Source organism: Urocitellus parryii, unplaced genomic scaffold (genome assembly GCF_045843805.1).
Source record: "Urocitellus parryii isolate mUroPar1 unplaced genomic scaffold, mUroPar1.hap1 Scaffold_488, whole genome shotgun sequence".
In the NCBI taxonomy this organism is placed as follows: Eukaryota; Metazoa; Chordata; class Mammalia; order Rodentia; family Sciuridae; genus Urocitellus; species Urocitellus parryii.
The window spans coordinates 32,057-49,383 of record NW_027554053.1 but is presented as its reverse complement, the minus strand read 5'-3'; the positions used below and the strand labels follow the sequence as shown (position 1 = coordinate 49,383).

At 46.2% G+C, this 17,327-nt stretch overlaps 1 protein-coding gene across 1 annotated transcript; it reads right to left on the bottom strand.

Moving 5' to 3' along the window:
• Nucleotides 1–817: 817 nt before the first annotated feature.
• On the bottom strand, nucleotides 818–11,330 carry LOC113177326 (sulfotransferase 2A1-like). Its single transcript, XM_077794829.1, has 6 exons — nucleotides 11,161–11,330; nucleotides 9,905–10,113; nucleotides 8,287–8,413; nucleotides 4,920–5,014; nucleotides 2,995–3,172; nucleotides 818–1,118 (listed from the first exon to the last, which is right to left on the bottom strand). Exons 1-6 carry the CDS (start codon nucleotides 11,294–11,296, stop codon nucleotides 1,006–1,008), a joined length of 858 nt encoding a protein of 285 aa, XP_077650955.1. The 5' UTR covers nucleotides 11,297–11,330; the 3' UTR covers nucleotides 818–1,005.
• Between the last annotated feature and the right edge of the window lie 5,997 nt (nucleotides 11,331–17,327).

Below are 17,327 nucleotides of genomic sequence, written 5' to 3'. Positions count from 1 at the left end.
CTATAGTTTACTTATTATTATTGTACCAATGTCGGTTCTTCATTTTTGTAAGTGTGTTATAGTCACACTTTCAGGGATCTGGGTAAATACCATACATGAACCTCCTGTGCTATCTTTGTAATTCATCTATCAAATAAAAATAATTTCAAATGAAAAAAAAAATATGGGGAAACTGGTCAGGGGGAAACCCAGGGTCACTTATAGGAGAAGAGGACACTGTGTCCCAAGTCTCAGTCAATTCCTAACCACTCATTACACCTCAGCTCAGGTAAAACCATGGGGTAAATGTGAGTAGAAAAGAGAGCTCAGAATATATCCTTCCTTTCACCACTGATGTAAGTTTTAAAAGTCCCAGACAGAGCAATTGTTATTTATGTTGTAAACACCACCAGGAAGGAAAATAAAACTACTCTGGAAATTACACTCCTCCAGATCCTCATCACAACACAGTCTGGAGATGCACGTAAAGAAAAGGAACCTAAGTGTGGCTACATTTTATTTCTTGTTTTAAAAAGGAGACACAATTGTGGGTGATATTCATCTTACATTGGTAGACTTCTGTCTGTTTAAAATCATACATGACTTTTTAAATGCTGGGATGTGACAAAGTGAATAGGGAAATTCCAGTCATTTTTATAAACAAGTGATGAGAGAAGCAAAATACAGGCTCAGAATGAAGGAACAGGTTTTAAATTCTGTCGGAGCTTTGTAGGTACACATAGGAGTTGGATTCATGCAGAGAAACCCACCCATGTGTGGAAGTTTATTTCCCTTCCTGATCCCCCTTCCCCCCATGCCCCTCCCCCTCCATTCTCCTCCTCTAACCAACTAGAATTCCTTTTGCTTCTTGGTCATCTTATATTTCATTGGTTCTCTATGTTATCCTATCCTCCCACCCCCTTTTGTGTAGAAGTGGTTTTTATGTGGAGAATCTCTCAGTCTTGTACTTGTCCAGGACAGGAAAACCATCACAGTGTCCATGGAAGATCCTGGATCTGTCAGAGGTTACTCCCATGGGAACAGCTCTTTGGGGAAACCCAACATCTTCTCCTGGTAAACTTTATCAAAGGCTTCAGCTTGGGCCACTGTGAGGTGATTCTTCCAGTCCCCAGAGATGCCTGGAAAACATGAAGTAGACGCAGGTCAGATCTAGGGAGAGGTCTTAAGATGGCTACCTCCTCCCTGCTCTGTGTAGACAGCAGAGTGACCCCTGGGTCATTGGTGAGGCCTCCTCCTGCCTGGCCACCATGTGCATTTCCCCTTCTTCCTGTCTGGAAAGTGTGTCCTGACTGCCCTGCTCTCCCAAACCATCCTGCACAGAATCCACAGGCAGCGATCCTGGCTATAAATCAGAACATCTGGACTGGAACTAAGTCTGACCACTTGTTTTTTGAGCCCTTTGGCCCAAGCTAACAACATTTCTGACCTGGGTGATGAGAGCAGGTCACACCTAGTCTCTGCTTTGGCCAATCCCTGTGATCAGTTCTTCTGCACAAGGAACCCATGTTGACACCTTGCCAGATCCAGTGGCTCCAGTCCCTTGTGGCTCAGAGTCTCCCAGGACGTCCAGTCTCCTTCAGCCAAGTTCCCTGGTGCTTTGAGGCTCTAGCTGTAGGGTCCTTGTTGGTTGGGACTCCATCCCTGGGAATGCCCATTTGCTCTCTCGGCTCCATGACACAGTCTCCTGATTCAGCTTCAGACATGCCAGGCTGCCCCCTCCTCAGGGTGTTTACCTTTCCTGCTCCTTACCCCAGAGTGCTGTCCTAGCAGACACCTCCACCTCTGTCCATTGGCCTCACTCATATGTTTACTCCAGTGCAGTGACTCAGTGGGGCTCTCAGCTCAGAATCCTACAGCTCTATCCTCGTTGAAAGCAATGATCAAACATGAGATGTTCTGTGTACTTCCTTTTTGAATGTGCATAAGGTACGCATTTCTAACATATTAAGGTATGAAATCATTTTCACAAATTGCCTAAGAATTACTGCTTAAAGGAATTACACCATATATGCTCAATAAATATTTTTTGAAAGGATTGATACAAAATGAGGAATAGACTAGCTTTAGACAAGGGTTTTAAAAACACCCTGGAGGGGTTACCCACTGACAGAGTGGCGGTGGTGGAATGGGTGCTAAAGATATGGACATGATTCTTACCCTTTACTTATGTGATTAGACTATTATGCATCCTATAAATTAATTTTCACATAGCAGACAGATCTAATTAATTAATAAAAACATAACAATAGCTAAACCAATGTAAGATAGGCATGTAAACAATACACTCAGATGAATATAAAGTAGCAGGCTATGTCATAGGTCATGGCTGTCCTAATACCACACAGGACTCATACTTATCTTCATTAGTAGAACAGTCTTTACTGATTTCTTCTGCTAGGCCTGGGCTCTTCCCCGAGTCCCATCCCCATCTCTGTTTTATGGCTCTGGGTTCCGGCTCACTAGGTGGCAGGAATCCTGACCTCCTGAATATCCCTTGAAGCATTTATTATATTGATTCCATGGGTCACCATTTCAGATCCATGTGAACTGGAGGAACTTTGCAAAACAGGTCCTGCCACTACTTGGAACAGACATTTTCAATAGGCCTGAATGCCAGGTGGGGACATGATTCGTCTTTCCTCACAGGAAGGAGGCCTTACAATGTCTCGTGGCAAATGCCCTCCTCTCTACTCTCTTCAATCGTGTCTTTCTTTGTGTCTCTCTCTCTTTAGGGCAGTGCTCTGTGGTAAGTCACCAGTGGAGAGTCCCAGACACCACCATCTCCAGAACCCCCTCCTCCCCAAGACTGAGTCAGCCTTCTCCAGGTACCTGCAGCCCACCCCAGTCCCATGAACACAGCTTTCCTGAAGGAAACGAGAGGCTCTGGGCCATGAAGGATTCAAGTTGAAATGTCCCAACACCTGCATTCTTAGTGCCAGGGATAAACACAAGATGCCCACGTGGTCTAAACCATTCTGAAACCAGGGCATTTACCTTTTCTTGTAATTAGGAAAGGCCTAGTAAATAAAGCTTCAGGCAACATTTCAAAGTTGGACATCTTGTTTTGTTTCATGACTTGGAAGGAGCTGTTCTTGAGGACAGAGTCCAGTTCTTCTGGAGTCAACTTCTTTCCCAGGAACTGACAGATCCTCTCTATGGTGCTTCTTGGGTCCTACATGTGAACATGAAGAGGGAAGCTATGAGCGGGCAGGAGAGCAGGACCTGGAGGATGGGAAGGGGTGTTAGGAGGGCTGTGGGGAGGAAGAGGAGGGGAATGACATCAGGATGGGAGAAGCCTGCTGGGGACACCAGAGGAGGGAGACAGAGACAGGGCCAGCAGAGGGCGTGAGGCATGTGGTGACATGAAGATCACAGGGGCTTCCCAGGAGGCTGAGTCAGGACACCCCAAAGGCAGGGGCTGAGGTTTCTAAGGAGAATCTTGAGATTTCAAGATAAGGCAAGGAGACAAAGTCCCCAAAGGCTAATCCTCACCCCAAGTGACCCTACGTCCCTTGACTGACACTTAATAACACACGGGGCTTTACAATATCTCCTTAACTTGACCCCATGGTTATCGATGGGTTTTCCTGGGAGATCGCAGCAAGGGAACAGGTCATTATGAGAAGAGAGGATTTCCTTGGGGACCTAGACCTCCTGTCAGCACCATAGTCCTTTATTAGAGTGATGTTTTCAGGAGCCCCAGTCACTGAGTGACAAGAAGACCCCACGGTGGCAATGATGTAAGAACATGTTGTTGGTTGGAGAGGAGTATCACAGGGAGTGTGCAGCTTGCTGCTGAGGTGGCTGAAGGTGGCACCAAGGCTCCTCCCTGAGGACCGACCTCATGCTGAGGACACAGCAGAACAGGAAGCAGCTGCAGGAAGGTGACCAGGGTCCCTTCTCCAGGGGAAACAGATGCCTGGGCCTGTGCCACCTTCTCTGTCCCCAAGACACACCCACAGGAGAAGTGTTTTCTAAGGTCTGCTCACTCCTTTACATTTTGTTCATTTTTGACCACTTCTGAAAATGCTTCTAAATATTTTAAAGCTTTCTGTTCCCTCTTGAACTGTGAGCCTCCCTCAGAGCCCTGTGCATCTCTGTGCTGTTCATGGGCAGTTTTCTCTGCACCAGCAGAAAATAGCGTTAGGCTAAGTACCTGCTCAACGTGTGACGATCCAATCAGTGTAAGTGGCACATCTGCAAACTCAGATGACAGTATTTATTTAGTTGAGAACATTCAAAATCCTCTCCATTTTCTATTTTAAAATATATACTTAGTTACTCTTCTCCACAGTCCCATCCTGTGCCTCAGATCACGGGAAGTCATTGCTGTTCCCAGCTGTACCCTGCACCCACCCACCAGGGCTGAGCTCATCCACAGGCCCTGCCTGTTACTCCAGCCCCTGACCCCTCACAATAGTCACCCAAAGTGTCACCTCTCATTCATGTCACTTTGTCAGTCAAGGGGGAAGCCAGAAAGGTGGACCTAACTCTGGGATTAGTGCTTCATGCCCACCCCTTCTGATGGCTAGGTTTCTGGGTACAGAGGGGGTCCTGCAGGCAGAGATCCTGGCAGCCCTAGTGGGTGGCATAAGTCGTGGCACTTGGTCGAGGAGTCTGATGGTGCCTGCCTGTTTCCCAGATACTCGGGAGGCTGAGGCAGGAGGATCAAGAGTTTGTGGGAGGGCTGCTCAGATATTTCAGGATGCAGTAGTTTGGAACATATGAAGAAAGGGCTTGGGCTTGGGGAGGGTCTCACAGAAGCAGGGAAGTGGAGGGCAAAGGCTCATCTCCTCTCAGTGACCTCCACAGCCTATGCTTTGACAGGGAACGTGGAAGGGAGACACTTAGGACCAGGGACTTCGGGGAGAGTGAGGATGTTGGGGTGCTGTAGGCACCGACAATGAGAGGGGGCTCACCTTCTGCAGCTCTTCATAACTCAGCAGCAGGACGTTCTCCCTGTGTCTCATGGACATCCAGCCACGAATGTGCTCAAACCATGATCCATAGGGCACTGTGGGGCAGGCACATGGGTGCAGGTTACACACTGCCAAAACAGGGCTGTGCCATCCATATCAATCTACACACACTGACAGCTTGATTCACATATTATTGACCAATGCTGCTCAAACTAGGTAATGGAATAGAGAGGGGGATCTTTCCTGAATTCATTCTATGGAACTTGTCGCATACTGATACCCAACTGGGAAACACAGATCAAGTAAGAAAATAACAGACCCATATTCCTGCTGAACACAGATACAGAACAGCTTACTAAAATTTCAGCAAATCCTATTCAGCATTAAGATTATACTCAGGACATGCTGTGTTCACACTTTAAGACTGTACATCACGAGATGCTGATTTCAATCCAGGGATGTAAGGTTGGTCAACACAGGCAAATCCATAAAGGTTCACCACATCAATAGAATTTGCCTTGACAGAGGAACTTGGCTGAGCATCATGAGGGCTGTATGTGACAAACCCCAAGCCAACATCATGTTAATCAGGGAAAAACGGGAATCATCTCTCCTAACATCAGGAACAAGGCAAGGATGTCCACTTTCACCACTGCCTTTCAATAGAGCGCTAGAGACTCCAGCCAGAGATGTTGGCAGAGAAGGGAATCAAAACCTCACCAGTGGGAAAGAAAGAAGCCGCGAGGTCACTGTTTGCAGGTGATAGGAGGCTCTGCTGTGAACACCCAAGACCTTTCCCCCAAAACTCCTAAAACTGATCAATTGAGGAAAATAGCAACATACAAAATCAACATGAAAAAAACAAGCACTTTTCTTCAACACGAGAATGAATCTGCTGAGGAAGAATTCAAGAATGCAATTCCATTAACAAAAGTTTCAACAAATCCCCAGGTCGAGGAATGTGATGGTGCAAACCTGTATCCCAGATACTCAGGAGGCTGAAGCAGGAGGATTGAGAGTTCAAAGCCAGCCTCAGCAACTTAGGGAGGCCCTCTTTCTAGATAAAGTATGAAAAGGGGCTGGGGATGTGGCTCAGTCGTAGAGCACTTGACTAGAACCTGCAGAGCCCTGGGTCTAATCCCCAGTGCCATAGAATAATAATAAGAATAATAATAAGAATAATAATAATAATGCTGAAGCTATCATGTTTTAAAGTCTATCCAGTCTCAAGTTATACAGAAAAGGTATAGTAAAAAAATGTGTGCTAATATCAAAATATTCACGGAGATCAGTAGATTAGAATAAAGACTCAGAGACAGACCCACACAGATAGAGTCAAATGACCCTTAAGAAAGACACCAAAAGCAAATGTTGGAGAAAACAAAGCCTATTTAATAAATTCTGCTTGGAAAACTGAACATCTACAGGTAGAAGAATGAAGCCAAATCCTGCAGAAAAATCAACTCCAAGTGGATCAAAAATCAGGAATTAGACCATAAACACTGTAACCACTAGTGGAAATCATGGTGACTATCCTCCGTTCTGTAGGAGCAAGCATTACTTCTATAAGACTCCTAGTGTTCAGTAAAGAAACCAGGAGTTGATAAATGGAGAGACTCAAGTTGAAAAGCTTCCACACAGTGAGGAGGCGAGACAGAGAGAGAGGGCTCACAGGAGGAAGCAAAACCTTTTCCAGCTGATTTTCTGACAGAAGATTAACATCCAGAGCATAAAAAGAACTCAAAAATAATGTTATTATTATTACTATTTATTTCTTCTAATTAGTTATACATACAGTAGAATGCATTTTGATTCATTGTACACAAACGGAGCCCAACATTTCATTTCCCTGGTTGTGCATCATGTAGAGTCCCACCACATCTGCACTCCACATGGAATTAGGGTAATGATATCCATCTCATTCCACCGTCTTTCCTGCCCCCATGTCTCTTCCTCCACTTTGCCCAATCAAAGTACCTCTATTCTTCCCTTGACCACTGCCCTTGTCCCTTTTGGTTCAGGGTCCACTTATCACAGAGAACATTTGGCCTCTGTTTTTTAGGATTGGCTTTCTTTGCATAGCATGATATTCTAAACCTCCATCCATTTACCTGCAAATGCTATGATTTTATTCTCTCTTAATGCTGAGTAAGAGTCCATTGTGTATAAGTGCCACTGCTTCTTTGTCCATTCATCTATTGAAGGGCATCTAGGTTGCTTCCAAGTTTAGCTATTGTGAATTGAGCTGGTATACATACTGGTGTGGCTGTGTCACTAGATTCTGCTGATTTTAACTCCTCTGGGTAAAGACCAAGGAGTGGAATAGCTGGGTCGAATGTGGTTCCACTCCAAGTCTTCTAAGGAATCTCCATACTGCTTTCCAGAGTGGTTGCACCAAGTTGCAGTGCCACCAGCAATGTATGAGTGTGCCATTTCCCCTTACCACATCCTACCACACTTCTTGTTGCTTGTATTTTTGAAAATTGACATTCTGACTGGAGTGAGATGGAATCTTAGAGTAGTTTTAATTTGCATTTCTCTGTTACTGGAGATGTTGAACTTTTTTATGTATTTGTTCATTGTTTGTATATCTTCCACTGAGAAGTTCCTGTTCAGTTTCTTAGCCAATTTATTGATTTGGATAAGGAACAAAACCTTAACACCAAAAACCAAATATCAAATCAAGAAATGGGCCAATGACAATCATTTCTCAAAAGAAGAAATAAAATGGCCAACAATTTTATGAAAATAATTTCAACATTTTTAACAACCAGAGAAAATCAAATAGAAACCACACAAAGATCATGTCTCATTCCAGTTGCAATGGAAATCTTCAAGAACACAAATAGTAATAAACACTGGGAGGGACTGAGTGAAAAGGAGCACTTACACACTCTTGGGATTGGATACTAGTACAACACCATGGAAATCACTCTGAAGTTTCCTCAAAAGACTAGGAATGGAGCCAGCATGTGCCCTAATCATAGAGCTCCTTGGATCCATCAAAACAAAGTCAGCACACTATAGCAACACATGCCCCCCAGGTGGATAGCAGTTCAACTCCCCGCAGCTGAGCTCTGGGACAGCCTTGGTGTCCACTGATGAATGGATACAGAGAATGTGGTTCATACACATAATGGATATCACTCAGTCATAAAGAAGAACTAAATTATGTCATTTACAGGAAAATGGATGGAACTGGAGACCAGCATGCTGATGGAAATAAGCCAGACTCCCAGAGTCAAGGGTTGTCTGCTTTCTCTCATATGTGGAAAGTGTGCAGAAGATGAATAAAATAGGTATACCACAAAATAGGAAAAAGGCCAGCAGAGTACAGGACACAGACCTATATGGGAAAAACACTCACTGTTTCCTTGGATGAACCATTGAAAATACTGTTCCAGTGACTCTGGTTGCTTACATAGTTTCATCATAGTCCGATGATAATAACCTGACACAAGAACATCTTTGGGATTTCTCATGATATATATCACCTTAAATTTAGGGAAAATGAGAAAAATAAAAATCAGTCTCAGTCAGTCATTTCCCACCTTGATCTTGATCTTTCCCTGGGCAGTTCTTCCTTAATCTTTATTAAACCTGTGGGTTCCTTTAATAAATTAGCTACAGCGTTCATTCACCAAATGCACATCTTAGTTCCTATTACATGGTCATATCCAGGAGTAGAGGAGGAAGACCTTGTCTCTTCTTTCTGGGATACTTGTCTACTCTTCCTGGGAAGCTGCTGGAAAGTGTTAAATGGTAAGTGGTGAGGGGTGTATGTGCTTTCCCACAATGATCACTAACAGCACACTGGATTAATAAATTATGGAACATTCAGATTCATAGCACATACAGCATTCTCACACTCTAGACCATCGATGAGTCTCACATGTATGACATCCAGACAGCATGCATGCATTATAGAAAATTCAGGAATAAGCAAAAGTAATCTGTGGCTGTAAGTCTAGAGAGTATTGCCCTCAGGTGGTGGGCACTGGTGGTAGACAGGGACTAGGGAGAATTTTTGGATTATAGAAATGTTGTACACCTGCTCTGCATGATAGTTGACCAACTGTGTATGTTTGTTCACATGAGGAGGCTCTTGTTTAAGATTACTGAACACACACACACACACACACCCCACTTGGTACTTAATCATTCGAAACTAACTTTCTATTTGCACCAACTTTCTTGGAGTTCTTATTGGAGGACTTACGTCTTCACAGGCCTCAGTTTACTCAGGCAGAGGCCAATGGAATCCAACAGGAGACATGCAAATGGGACTCACTATTAGGCACTTCGTGACATTTCCAAGACACTTGGTCATTATTCTAGGATCTTGACATCAATTAAACTTAATACATGAAAGAATTTAGAAGTCAAGTTTAAGAAAGGATCTTCCTAAATGTAGTCTTTGGCATGTTAGATCTTGGATATCCACTGTCTGTGCTGATCACCCATCAGCCATGTGGAGGCTGGAGAGGCTGCTGATCACAGAGCACAGTGACGTGCAGAGGGCTGGCGTCATTACCTAGCTAGCCAAGACTCCTAGCAGTCCCCTGGATGTGAGCATTCATCAAGGTATGCAGGTCTGCTCCCCACATATGGGAAACAGTGACTTGGGTGCTTCCTCTTACCTGGCAGGAGGCTGTGATTGAGGGAGTATTGGCGGACATCTGTAAGAGCTGTATGCTGGGACACGAGTGTAGATGTAGTTATAATTCTGGTTACACATGGAATGTGGTTTTCTAAGATTCTAACTTTAGCCAGTCATATTACCCCTGAATTCAGCTGAGGCTAATCTGCTCAATGGTCCACATCCTTGCACTCAAGGGTGGTCTGGTTGTGGCCACATGAACCTAAATAATATCTGGGAATCACAGTCTCACCAATCTACCCAGTGAGCACTCACCCCAGCAGATCTGCAGGGTTAACCTAGGCACATGCAAGGGGAAAGCATGGATTGAACATTAGGCACTGACCTTGGCCTTGGAAGTGAATAGAGACTTGGGGAAGAGATGGAAGGGGAGGTGAGAGGACATGAGCCTTGGGCCCTCTCTCTCATTTAAAAGATTGTAACCCATATCTGTCTCTATCCAGGGTGAGCGATCCCAGGTGGGCACAGATCGAATCCACTTGGTATCACCATGGGAGTGAATCAGGCAGAGAATTTCAATCATCCAGTTGGTTCCTAGATAAAAAAGGAAAAGTGATGGTCACTCACTTCATCCTGCCTTGTGAACAAAACTTCTGATAAAATACATAATATGCACTTTACCATCTGCCCATTTTAAGCATGCCATGGGGTGGTACTGAGCAGTGTTCAGCATGTTCCTGATGTTGCTCAGCCGATGTCCAGAAGCTTTTTGTCTTGAAAAACTGAAACTCTCTGCTCGTTAATAACATTTCCCTACTAATTCCATCTTTCAGGCCCTGGAACCCACCATGGGGCTCTGTTTCTGTGAACTTGACTACACTTTGCCCCATGGATTCCTGTACTATTTGTCCTTTTGTGCCCATCAGACTGCACTTAGCATGGGTCCCAGTATTGACTACATTGTAGAAGGAGTCAGCCTGTCGTCCTGGTTAAGGCTGAATCTTACTCCATTGTATCAACTCCCCACGTTTTGTTTACATGTTAAACTACAAGTGGATTTTTGGATGCTTCCAACCCTTTGCTCTTGGCTGAGATCTCTCTAATTTGTCCCAACTTCCCTTGATTTTCCAGCCTCGTGTCCCTTCAAAGGTCATTGGTCCCAATCCTCGCCCAGTTTGCAGTGCTCCAGCCCCAGCCCCTCTCCTGTAGGTGCATGACACCTGTCCTTTCAGTCCCTTGAATTTTCCAGGCTCTTTCTGATTCCAAGTCCACGCTGACCCTCCTGCTCTACAGTACCCCTCCACCACATGACCTCCATTCCAACTTTTCATTCCTGTTGAGCTGGTATTTCAACAGTAGGTCTTCACAGGCCAACCTCTTCCACCCCCTTCTCCTGTGCCACCACACAAATGCCCAAATCTGCTTACGATTCACTCCTATATCTCCCTCTCATACCGCAGATGACCCTGCTGAGCACTTAGTCACTCTGTTCTAGTCTGGATACAAGTGGCCTGGGCCACTGCCCCTTCTTCCCCAAAGCAGGGCTCACTGGCATGGAGAGGTCAGGGCCTCCATCTGCTGAGTAAGCGAGGAATGCAGCCATCACCTGTCCCATTGATGGTCCCTGTCCTGTTTCCTTACCTGATTTGGGGTAGGTCACCAATACTGTGTCTTCATCCTTTATCACAAACTGAGCACATGCTTCTTTCAAAACTTCAGAACTAAAACCAACCACAGAGAAAGGTATCCCTTCAAACCACAAGTAGCCGTCTGTCATGGTGATGAGCTCTCTGTGCGAGGTGCAGGGGTTCCTGCTGTAGCCACCACTGGATGTTGGGGGAGGTATTGGGAGGCTGGACTTTGCAGTAAAGTCAAAAGAATCATTAACTTTTCTGGTTGTCAAATTAACTGGGTGATAAAACGAAATTGTGACTGGTGATCAAAGTTTCTTTGCATTGAGCAATTTAGCAATCATTCAGGGAACGGAAGGATCAGGATGTGAGCATGAGTTCATGGGCAGGACCCCATAGCAAGTGCTGCAAAATAACCCCACTGAGGAATGTCTGGGGCCTGAAGAAAGCCATTTTTGTTGTTGTTTATATGTGTTTTGAAGAGTTTTCAATATAGAAATCTTTCATGAAATCAATAGATACAGTGTAAAAATAATAGCCTGGAAGGACTCTGTGGATCTGTGGGTGGAAGACTCCTTGACTCTAAAGGACAAGAACCTGCTTCAGAAGTCTGGAGGCAGAGTTCCACTGCAGGTCTCACTGACTCTCTGACCGGCAGCTCTGACTCACGCACAGACCCTGTGCCCTGGGGAAGAGTGGAAAGCGCCAGTTTCTTCTCCTGCCCTGACTAGGCGTGGAAGAGATGACTCAGGGATCACCAGATTTTGTCACAATTTAAGTGGTCTCAGTTCTCTGTGCCTCCTCTGCTGTCATCTTGGCTCCTTTTCCTGTGGCTCAAACAACCTGTTTCAGGCAAAGCATCCTCAGTCTTCTCAGCTTTGCGGAATCTCTTTGCAGGTGCTGAATTGTTCTTCAGAGTGACCCTTGGGGATTTGCCATGAGGGTGTGGTTTTCCCTGAACCACCTCATTCCATCCACCAAAGGGGTAAACTGCATGGATGGAAAGGATGTTTAAAACTGTAGTTCATTAAGAGTAAAGAAGTTGGGGTGTGAGGGTGGGAATATTCAAGAGGAGAGAGGAGAGAAAATGGAAGCAAGGTAGCTCATGAAGGGGCTCAAGAGGGAGGAAGTGAGGGAGTGTCAGCAAGAGAACAAGCTGTTTTATATCAGAGGGCGAGAGGAGACCAGCAGAGAAAACAACACCAGGAACCACCCCCCATCATGAAACAGAAAGAGACCCTTAAAAAACACTCAGGAAACCACTACCTCTTAAAAAGAATGCAATGAAATGTATAAGGAAAATCAATGATGAAAGGAAAAACCCCAGAAACGTGTGCATGTGTACCCTGAGTCAGTCAGCACCTGTAGCCAGAGCAACGTCCAAAAATATTAATCATAAAAAGAAAGAGAAAGAGAAATGAAAATTCTTAAATTAAAAGGCTTGAATTTTTCCACAGAGGGAGCTAAATTGAGTATTTGTACCCTTCCAGGTCATGCTCTGTCCCTTGCTTCTTGGGTTTTGTGCCTCTTAGGTCCAGCTAGGGCTGGATGATACTGAACCCAACTCCTTTTGTAATTTCCACCTCTCTGTGAGCTGGAGCTGATGGGAGTGTCGCTGGTTGAAAGGGCTCTCCACTTTCCTGCTCACCAGCTCAGGGCGATGGAACTGGAAAAACCTTCTATTGGGTTTCATCCCAGTGTCTTAGATTGCTGGCTTTTCCTGGCTGGTAGTGGTGCATAGATCTGTTTGGGAAGTTCTACCTGCTGGAGACAAGCAAAAACAGAACTTTGGACCTATGTTTTGTGTATCTATTCCAGATTAATCCAATCCTGCAGCCCAGGCTGAAGAGGTGCCAATCTCAGCTAGGTATTTGGGGTTCTAGCTTCTCCTGGGGGCTTTCTGGTCAGGACATGGTGACAGACCTCTCGGGGTGCATGCTGCATGGCAGGTTCCCTGACCCCTGCTCCCCTACCAAATATGAATTTCCCAGTCTCTGTTCCTGAATGTAATCACACCATGGGATCAACTTCCCTGAGGACAATATGATTTTCAGCTGGTTGTTCCCTCCAGAGATCTCAAAAGAACATGGGGTGCTCTCTCCTGTCACCCAGGCCACCACACCACCTGATCTGTTTCCCTGACCCTTCTTCCTGGTGGCTTGCACAGGGGCCTCCAAGGGACAGCAGGTAGCATTCTCCTCTTTGCCCTGTCGTGAACCTGCTGGGTCCTCTGTTCCCTGTGTCTTGTGGGACTGGGATCTGACTGGGGCCCTTTAGGCCATGCACTTAGCACTGCCTGAGGCCAGAGCAGTACTTGCTGGGCCTCTCGGGTTCCCACGGGGTCTCCTGCTCAGTTCCTCCCCTGGGGCACACGTGGATCCCCAGCTCACTGAGCATCTACACATCAGCTGGGTGCAGACCTCCCCCCGCAGGAGCTGTAGACCCAACGTGTCCAGTGTTTCCATTTCCCTCTGTGTTGTCCCTTCCCTCCGTGGTGACAGGACACCTCTGCCACTGCCGGCCTCAGGGGCATTTCTTTATATCCTCCCTTCACGTTGCCGCAATCTCTCGGCGTCTCTGAATCTCTGACAGTTATTGACCTTCGATTTTTCTCCAGAGACTTCGTTATGAAGCCCTAATCCTGTTGTTCTAATTCCAAACAGCAGAGCAAGGGCAGGGGCCTCCTCTCCCACTCCGGCCTCTTGCTGTCCTGGCACAAGGCTTTGAAGGGTCCCCACAGGAAGTGCTGGGCCTTGTAGAAATGCAGGTGTTCAGAGTGGACCCTTGATGGGAGGTGGGCCCACCGCCTGATAATGGTTCTCACTGTCGGGAGTTTTCCAGGTGGGGTCCCGGGTCCGTGGAGGGGAGTTTCTCCCTGAGGTCCATTAGGTCCACACGGTTGTCACAGTCCCACGAGGGCTTGTTTGTCCTTCTCACTTTTGCTCTTTCCTGGGCCTGAGTGGAGTGTCCCTGGTGCTACTTGACATGCGATGATATCATCCTTGGGGGCTGATGAGACGTGTTCTTGTGGCAATCCTGGCTTTAAATGGTCCTGAGATTTAAGCTGAAATACAGTGAATATTGACAGATGCAGCCACATCAGCAAGATGCCCCTGGTAACAAGTTAGTCAAGGTTCTCCAGAAGGACAGAAATAATGGGACAGACACACGCAGTGATGGTTTGGAGGTGAGGTGTCCCCCAAAAGCTCACGTGCAAGAAGGTCCAGAGAAGAAATGATTGGGCTACAAGAGCCTTAGCCCAATCTGTGACGTAACCCCTGATAGGGATCAACTGAGAGGTAACTGAAGCCTTCGGTGCGGCTGGAGGAGGAGGGAATGGGGGCTTGGCTTTGGGGACATCTGTATCTGGAAAGTGGAGTCTCTCTCTGCTTCCTGATCCGCACGTGAGCTGGTTCCTCTGCCGCTGCTCTGCCATGATGTTCTGCCTCAGCTCAAGCCCTGGGGAGGGAACCGGCCTTCTGTGGACTAAGACCTCGGAAAACGTGAGCCCTCAAATAAACTTTTCCTCCCCTACAATTGTTCTAGTCAGAGCAGTGAAAAATCTGATACACACACACACACACACACACACACACACACACACACACACACAGATATACATATATGAGACAGGGGTCCCTAGAGGACTTGGTTCACCTAACTATGGAGAATTCCCACAACAGGCCTTCAGCAAGCTGCCAGCTGGGCTCAGTCCAAATCCAAAGGACTCAGATCCACTGAATCTCACAACGTAACCCTCAGTCCAAGGCCAGCGTCCTGAGACCTGGGAGGAGATGGTGCAAGTTCTTGAGTCCAAAGATGGAGAGCATGAAGTTCTGACGTCCCAGCGCAGTTCAAGGAGGGTGCCCAGCTCCACGAGACGGAGAAAGCAAGGGGTCACCTTCCTCTGTGGGTTGTTCTCTGTGGCCTCAGCTGACTGGCTGGTCCCCACCCACATCAAGGGCAGGTCTTCCTCACTCAGCCAACTGCTCAAATGCCAAGGTTTCCAGAAACACCACACAGATATTCCCAGAAATATGCTTGCAACTACCTGTGTCCCTTAGCCGAGTCAACTTGACACCTAACATCAGCCACCACAGCCTCGCTAAGTTGCTGAGGCTGGCTACGAACCTGGGATCCTCCTGTCTCAGCCTCCCGAGCCGCTGGGCTTACAGGCATGTGCCATCAGTCGTGGCTATACACTTGTTTTTGATATAATTTTGATGATGTTCATCGCAATAAATCATCAGGATCAGAAGTTAATGTGAAGGAAGTGCCTTACCAGACTGCTAGGTGATGTTCCAGTAAAAATTGGTCACATTGCTTGAACACCTCCAAAAACATGATACTAGGTTTTATAGAAGAGAAGAATACCACTATAATTAATTTTAATCAGAGAAGGCAAAAAATACAAAACAAATTGGCATAACTTTATTGATGAAAATGGCCAATGAGTGGCCAGGATTTCAAATACAGTTCCTTAGAAATCCATGTCATTCCCAGCATGTCACCATTGCTAAAGGTTACCAAGTTGTTGGGACCAAGAAAGTAGACAGAATAAAATTAAAGTTTCATATCCATTACTTCTGCCTCAGGTTTTTACTGGGTTTTTAGTTTGTAGGTTAAGGAACTCACAAGCCCCTCCCTCCAGTGTTAGGAGAAGCCTGTGGAATGAAAAAGGAAATAAAACCACTGACTTACAACTGAAGGTGAAGAATTCCTTGCTTTTCCATTTGATCTGCTGAACTTGAACTAGCTTCATCTGGAAAGATCCTAACACATAGAAAATACGTTGAATCCTGGTATTTTTAAGCAGCATATTTCTGAAGCATGCTATTTGGGATTGATTTCCACATTTCTCCCCAGCATAAACTTTAAAATTTGCTGCCATGATATAATCTAATTTTGCCAGTGAAAATATTTCTAATGGTATTGACCTACATGAAGTTTAGCAGGTTTTTTTTCCCTTGAAAAGAGAAAGAAAATAAAGGCAACTGAGAAAAAAATCTTGAATAAAACCAAGTGTCTTCCTACTAAGTGCATCAGAGTTCCTGCCTAGTTTATGATTAGTAGAGAATTTTACACGACCTGGCATGGGTTTGAGTATCTCTCTCGACTATCACAACAGGAAATAGAAGGAAAACTGGATTTGGTGTGTCCATCTGCACACAGTGGAGTGCTGCTGTGGTGGTTTGGACGTGAAGTGTCCTCTGAAAGCTCCTGTGTTCATGCAGGAATGTCCCCAGGTGGGGTGCCTGGATTAGGAAACTGTGACCCCATCCCTCCCTCCTGGTTGAATGGACTGACTGGGGGTCACTGTAGAGAGGAGGGGCCCGGATGGAGGAGGGCGTCCCTGGGGCCACGCCCCGGAAGGGTTCATCGTCCCTACAGCTGGACACAATTTTTCTCTCTGCTTCCTGGATGCAATGAGCAGAATGGGGTTCCTCCACCCTCCTCCCCTTGGGCCCAGAGCAATGGAGTCAGCCAGCCGTAGATGGAGCCTCTGAAATCATGAGGCCAAAATGGAACTTCCTCCTCTAAGTTGTTCCTGACAGTATTTTGGTCCCAGCAATGAACACAATTAGTCGTGAAAAACAGCAAGATGCTCACACTCACTGCCACGTGGGCGAATCCCAAAACCATTAGAGGGGGTGAAAAATCCAGGCACAAAAGCTGCACATTGTAAGATTCCTTTCAGAGGAAACATCCCAAGTCTGCAAAGCCGGTCTGTGGTCACTGGTCTGTGGTCACCGAGGACTGGAGGGACGGGAGGTGGGGAGAGTCGGCCCACTGTGTACAGGGTCTCCCCTGGGTGGTGAAAAGGTCCTGGTGGGAGTCGGAGGTGATGGTCGACAACATCATGATTATATCACCTGGCGCTGAAGTTCTCAATTCAAAATGGTCACATGCCAAGTCAAGTCCACCAGCGGTTTGGAAATGCCTATTCTATTTCAATTGAAAAAGCTTTTTTTAATTCTGTGAAGGGAGCGTGGAGTTCTGTGGGGATCTAGTTACCTGGCCAAGACTGCGCTTTAGCAGCTCTTCAGCATCTTCATTTGAATGCAAGCTGCTCCCCACAGGTAGCCGGGCTGGGTCCCCACCCACAGCAGCCTGTTTGTCACCGCTGACCTTTGGCTGGACTTCCCCCTCCCAAAGACAACAAGTCATCTACGTGGA

What these genes read in the sequence shown, in the direction of transcription:
- LOC113177326 (XM_077794829.1), bottom strand. Translation starts at nt 11,296, where the DNA reads ATGACAGACGGCTACTTGTGGTTTGAAGGGATACCTTTCTCTGTGGTT. An exon ending in GGTGACCTACCCCAAATCAG is followed by an intron (nt 10,114 to 11,160) that starts GTAAGGAAACAG and finishes TTTTTTATCTAG; the next exon opens with GAACCAACTGGATGATTGAA. An exon ending in GTTATGAAGAGCTGCAGAAG is followed by an intron (nt 3,173 to 4,919) that starts GTGAGCCCCCTC and finishes GTTCACATGTAG; the next exon opens with GACCCAAGAAGCACCATAGA.